The following is a 5,846-nucleotide window of genomic DNA, read 5'->3' on the forward strand; positions in this document are numbered from 1 at the left end:
GAGCCAATCAGGATACTGCTTTACATAATCTAATGAAAATGGAAATAACAGTAAACTTATCCATAACCTTGTAATAAGGAGAATTTCAACCGATTGAAACTCGCCTTATAGATAAGTTTATTGTTATTTCTATTTCCATTAGAGTACGTAGATTTAAAACAGTATCCTTGGCTCATCAACTTACGTTCATTTTAAGGTTACTTTTACAGAAATTTTGTCTGCGGCAGCCCTCTCGCTACAAATGCTTTGAAGTGTTTGATGGAATTAGAAGAAAGAATTTTATAAACTGATCAATTAAAAAAATGCTTCAAAGCGTTTGCAACATCGCGTTAACCGTACCCAAAATGGCAAATTATGAGAGGTTATGTTCTGATATACATTACTATTCTAATATATAATGCTGAAAAATTTATATTTATTTACATTATATAATGTAAACTATAAGATTCTATTAATGTACCTTAAATTCAACTTCAGTTCTTGTACATTAAATTCAATTTCAGTAAAATTATTAAACATATTACTGCTCTGACGCTCGACGTTTGACGCTGCCATGTAAAAGCACCTTAAAAGTTAAATATCCTTATGCGTGCGTAATCATTTTGTTCATTTATCGCCATGTATATACGCAGCCTAATCTATCTAACCTGATCTAACTTCAGAACGCGGATTTTATATCGTGAAACTTATGAGCATTTTGAAGAACTATTTTTACCGTTAAATGTGAAGATAGTTAGAAAAATCGCAAAATAAATACCACACACATTGAAGGCTGATTGTGATCTTTCGGAGTGGAAGCCATTTTCATGTTTATATGTAGATTTGAATAGTGTTTTGCATTTGTGCACAGTGAGTTTACGAATGAATTTCGTGTATATATTATCAAATAATAGAAATATTGGATCGACCCAAATTGAAAAAAAAAAAAGAGGAAAAGAAAAGTTTTTCTCTCGACTCACGATGTTGTGTCGCATTGTTTTTAAGTGATTGTGAACGTGAAACCCCAACAATTGCGAACGATGTTTTGCTGTTTAAGAAATTGTTTCCATGGCTTCAGCTTTGCTACGACTCGGACACCGAAACGGGAACGAAACCCCATCGCCTTGGATACGACTCACATGGGTAACTGTTAGTGATAACAAAAGGTGCGTTTGGGGAGACGCTATTAGGCTATTTATGTCATTCTATCCTTGGTTTATGATAAAGATAAAATGACACAAATAGCTCATAGACATAATAAGAATAGATAGAGCGTGAAGTTCGAAACGTGAAGATCACCCTATTATTGAAAAGTATCGTATACGAAAAATTAAGGAAATACTATAGTACGCGTTATATACAGTTATAGTACTTCCTTAGTTTTCTGTATGTGATACTTTTCGAAAATAGGGACGGTAAAAAGGACGATAGGCGCTGTACAGCTTTGTTTTTTCTAACTAGGAGAAAGGGATGAGAAAAAAATAGAGAAATAGTTGAGTGTGACAGAGCTTCTGGCTGAAGATTATAAGAAAATTAGTATTTTAAAATAGTGCATTATAAAATGTTGTATTTGCATTGCGGAGAATGTTTTATTCGAGAGGTTTGTCACTGAAGTAGTTTTTATACAAAGGCTTGATAATTTTTGCTAAATCTAAATAATCTTTAGTGTTTTTAGATAATCTTGGATAATCTAATAGGAAATCCTAAGTAATCTGAGGATAATATCAAATAATCTGTAGGCAATTGTAGGTATTATCTTAGATCATTTGATCTAAGATAATCTTCGAGTTTTTGAAGTTAGTGAACGTCAATGACAAGCATTTTGTACTTCTTTACAATAACATACTAACATAAATAATGTTTAAAATAAAATTTCTGTTTCAAAATTTATAAGTTTTTAAGTGGCCGCAAAAAGATGATATTTAAGAAGTCAAGAGAATAGATATATATTTTATGGCTTTATTAATATGCAGGATGTTAATCCTTTAACTATTTCTAAATCTGATAGAAAACTGATTATAAACTGACTATAAAACAATTTAAAAAATTAAAAAAATGTTTTTATTATGTCAGGAATATGTTTTAATAATGTTTAAGTATAAGAGTTTTCAGATATTTATTTCACAAATGTCCCTTTTTATTTATACCTAACTTGATTAGTCGCAAAATTTTTAAATTAACACTAAGTTGTGATATTGTTTAACAAAGAGTCTGTGTTATTATTGATGTTTTTTTTAAATATTTATTATTTTATAAAATACTTTAATTAATATTTATATTCAATTGGATATTGTTTTGTTAATATTATATAAGTTAATATTATATAAGTAATTTTTAGAAGGCTGGCATTTTTGCTTTGAAATTTTGAATTTTTTAAATATAAAATTCATGTATATGTTGAATGTTTATGTCACGAGGAGTTGACGAGTTTTCCACTGGCCACTATAATGGCTAATTTGGCTCTCTAAAGATTAAAAAATCTTAAGTATTATGAGTAGTCGAATTTGTTATTATCTATATATATAATACATATTATGTTTACGAAATTTTTATATTTTCTGTTTATAATACTTCTATATACAATAAATAACAACAACAATAAATAACAAACAAATATTTCTGTATACAATAAATATTTGTTTTGTAAAATTGCGTTTTTAAGCAGTGAAAATCTAAAATTGATTCTCGAAGATATTTATCAAAAAATATAACGTAATTTTAAATACTCTAACGATAAGATAATCTTGGGTAATATGAGATAGTGTTTGACTAATTTGGAATAATTTGAAGTACTATTAGATAATCTTAAGTAATCCGAGATAATTTAAAGATAATTCGTGTCAAGGATAATTTTTATACACTGTAACCATTAGTGACCCCCTCAGTTTTATTTAATAAGATTTAATCTAAAGGCTTTAGCAAAAAGGCTTATAATCTAAAACAGCTAACTTATTAATTTTAAGACAGTGACTTATGACTTAAGTCTTATGTCTTTAGTAATATATAAGAATTGTCTTATAACTTATATTTTATATACTACGATAAGCCATTAATAATAAATTGTCTTATGATTTATATCTTATATCCTACAATAAGCCATTAGTAATAAATACAAAATCAAGAGCTAGAAATTGACCAATCATAGTCGATTGTTCTTCTCGACTGTGATTGTCAGTTTCTAGCCTCTAATCTCTGATTTATTACTAGTGTAAAATGTGTCTTAAAGGGCACCTTGTATTTATACACCTTTAAGACAAATCATAAGAATTCTTGTGCATTAATCTGAATCTACAATAAGTGTTTTAGACCTTAAGAAATTGATCAATTACAATCGAGTATAAGGAGAATACTTGATTTATCACAGTATTATAGATAAAATTTTTGTAAAACGTCGTTTACAATGGTCAATAGCAGTAGTGATAAGGCCGTATCAGGAGTAATTTTCCGGTATAATAGGACATAAGTCGATATTCATAGTCAAATCTTATATTCAAGACCATCTTAAGTACAGTCTTAAAAAGTCACAAACTAATTAAATGAGTGTATTAGTATTTTAAGATAGTCTTGAAATAAGAACTAACTATGACTACCATAGAGTAAGTCCGTAAGAAATAAGAGAGTAGAACGTAGGAAATGGATTTCAACTATTCACTTATGGATTTACTTTACGTCTTATTATACTGGAAAGTCAGCTTACTTTCAATGTGTCTTACAGCATTACCACTATTGCTACTGCCCATTGTAAAAGATGTTCAACAGTAACTATAAGATGTAAATTTAAACCAATGAGCTAATTAGGATATTGCTTTAGATCTACATAATCTAACGGAAATTGAAATGACAGTAAACTTATTCGTAAGACAAATTTCAACCGGTTGAAATTTGTCTTATGGATAAGTTTACTTCAATTTTTATTTTTAAGTTATACTACCGTTCATTGTATTTATTTTTTGGCCATAAGCGTCTGTAAGTGCTCACGTTTTTGCTGCCCTACCTTGATGAAAGTGCTTGTGAGCAATATTTATGACGTCATGATGACATCATAAATGTTTCTCAGTCTTTTTCTTATGATAAGAAAATGAATGGTGTAAGCGATGCTTATCGGTGCTTAAAGTGTGTGAGTGCAAAAAATAAATGCACCATAAGTTATAACACAGTTTTTGTGTGTTACTAAGACTGGAGAGTCCTAGATGTATAAGAGAAGTGCGATTGGTGTTAAATATTCTGATTGGTCATTGCAATCACGTGATTAGCAGCCAATGATGAACTTATTTTTGTGTACTAAAAATGGCTGCTTAGTAGATTTCATAGTCCGTCTTGCAAACGACGCTATTTTTAGTATTTCTTCTTCTAGTACTTTTTAGTATTTTTGCGATACTGACTAAGTCGGTCGCGTTTCTCTTATAAATATAGGATTCTACATTCAAAGATGTAAGACATCTTAAGATTATAAGTCAACTTTTCTGCTAAGCTCGGATCTGCAATAGGTTTTTAAGCCTTAAAACATAAGAAATGGACGAATCATAGTTAATTATTCTCCTCGTATTTGACTAATTGGTCAATTCTTACGGCAATTCTTACGGTTTAAGGCTTAAAACATTTATTGTAGATCCAGACTAAGGTCCTTACTAAAGATATAAGACTTAAGTCATAAAATATTGTCTTATGGCCATTCTATAATAAGTAACATTAGTAATAAATCAGAAACTAAAAATTGATAAATTAAATATAAGAAGAATAATTGATTATGATTGATCAATTTCTAGTTTTTGTTTTATTACTAATGGTTTATTGTAGAGTGCATGTTAAGATTATAAGTCAGCCTTTCTGCTGAATGCTTTAGCAGAAAGTTGACTTATAATTTTAAGTGTCTTATGACTTAAGTGTTATTTCTTTAGTAAGGACCTTAGCAGAAAAGTTGACTTATAATCTTAGGACAGTGTCTTGTGTCTTCAGTAACACACAAGAACTATTTTATGTCTTAAAGGCATTTTGTATTTATACACCTTTAAGATATAAGTCAATTTTTTGTACGTTAGAGCTATGGTAGAGAACGCGATGTGACGAGACAGCACGAGGAGCACAAGAATTGTCGTAATACTTACTTAGACTTAAATTGTAGACGTAAGTAACGTATGACGTACAACTTATTGCCATGTCTCCAAGAGAAGACGGCAATAAATCGTCATACGTAAAAGCTTGTTACTTATGTCTACAACTTAAGTCTCTAAGTATTAGGTATACAACTTTGCTTTCGCCGTTTTTTTTCCGAAATTCGAGGCTTTATTGTAAAAAACTGGTTATACATTTATGATTCAAACTATTGTCCATCACTGGTCACTACTTTCTCTCATCTTTCGGGTAGCGTACGAATCCCGCGTCGAAAAAACTGGTCATCTTTTGAGGCTATCCACGAATCGATTCAATTTTTTACTTTTTCATAAGACCGGAAGTGCTGGTCAGCCAGGCCGTGTGTCATTGATCGAAACAAGTCAGAGGGAGCAATGTCTGGAGAATACGGCGGGTGGGGTAGGACTTCCCATTTCAACGTTTCCAAGTATGTCTTGACATTTTCGCAACATGAGGTCGAGCATTGTCATGCTGCAAAATCACTTTATCGTGTCTCTCGTTGTATTGCGGCCGTTTGTCTTTCAATGCTCGGCTCAAACGCATCAATTGCGTTCGATACCGATCGCCTGTGATTGTTTCAGTCGGTTTTAACAGTTCATAATACACTACGCCGAGTCGGTCCCACTAACTACAGAGCATGACCTTGGACGTCAAAATCACCGTTCTTGAAGCGTTGAAACCACTCACGACACATTCTTTCACTAATAGCGGCCTCACCATAAGTATTTGAGAGCATT

At 31.0% G+C, this 5,846-nt stretch overlaps 1 protein-coding gene across 1 annotated transcript in view; it reads left to right on the forward strand.

Annotated features, from left to right (window-relative positions):
* Window positions 1-861: 861 nt before the first annotated feature.
* The window catches only part of LOC105617752 (SPRY domain-containing protein 7), a 51,362-nt gene continuing 46,377 nt past the window's right edge, over window positions 862-5,846 (forward strand). Inside the window, 2 exon segments of the mRNA XM_012199306.1 lie at window positions 862-916; window positions 919-1,122. Of these exon segments, the coding sequence (XP_012054696.1) occupies window positions 862-916; window positions 919-1,122 (259 nt within the window).

This window comes from Atta cephalotes, assembly GCF_000143395.1.
Source record: "Atta cephalotes unplaced genomic scaffold scaffold00014, whole genome shotgun sequence".
NCBI lineage: Eukaryota > Metazoa > Arthropoda > Insecta > Hymenoptera > Formicidae > Atta > Atta cephalotes.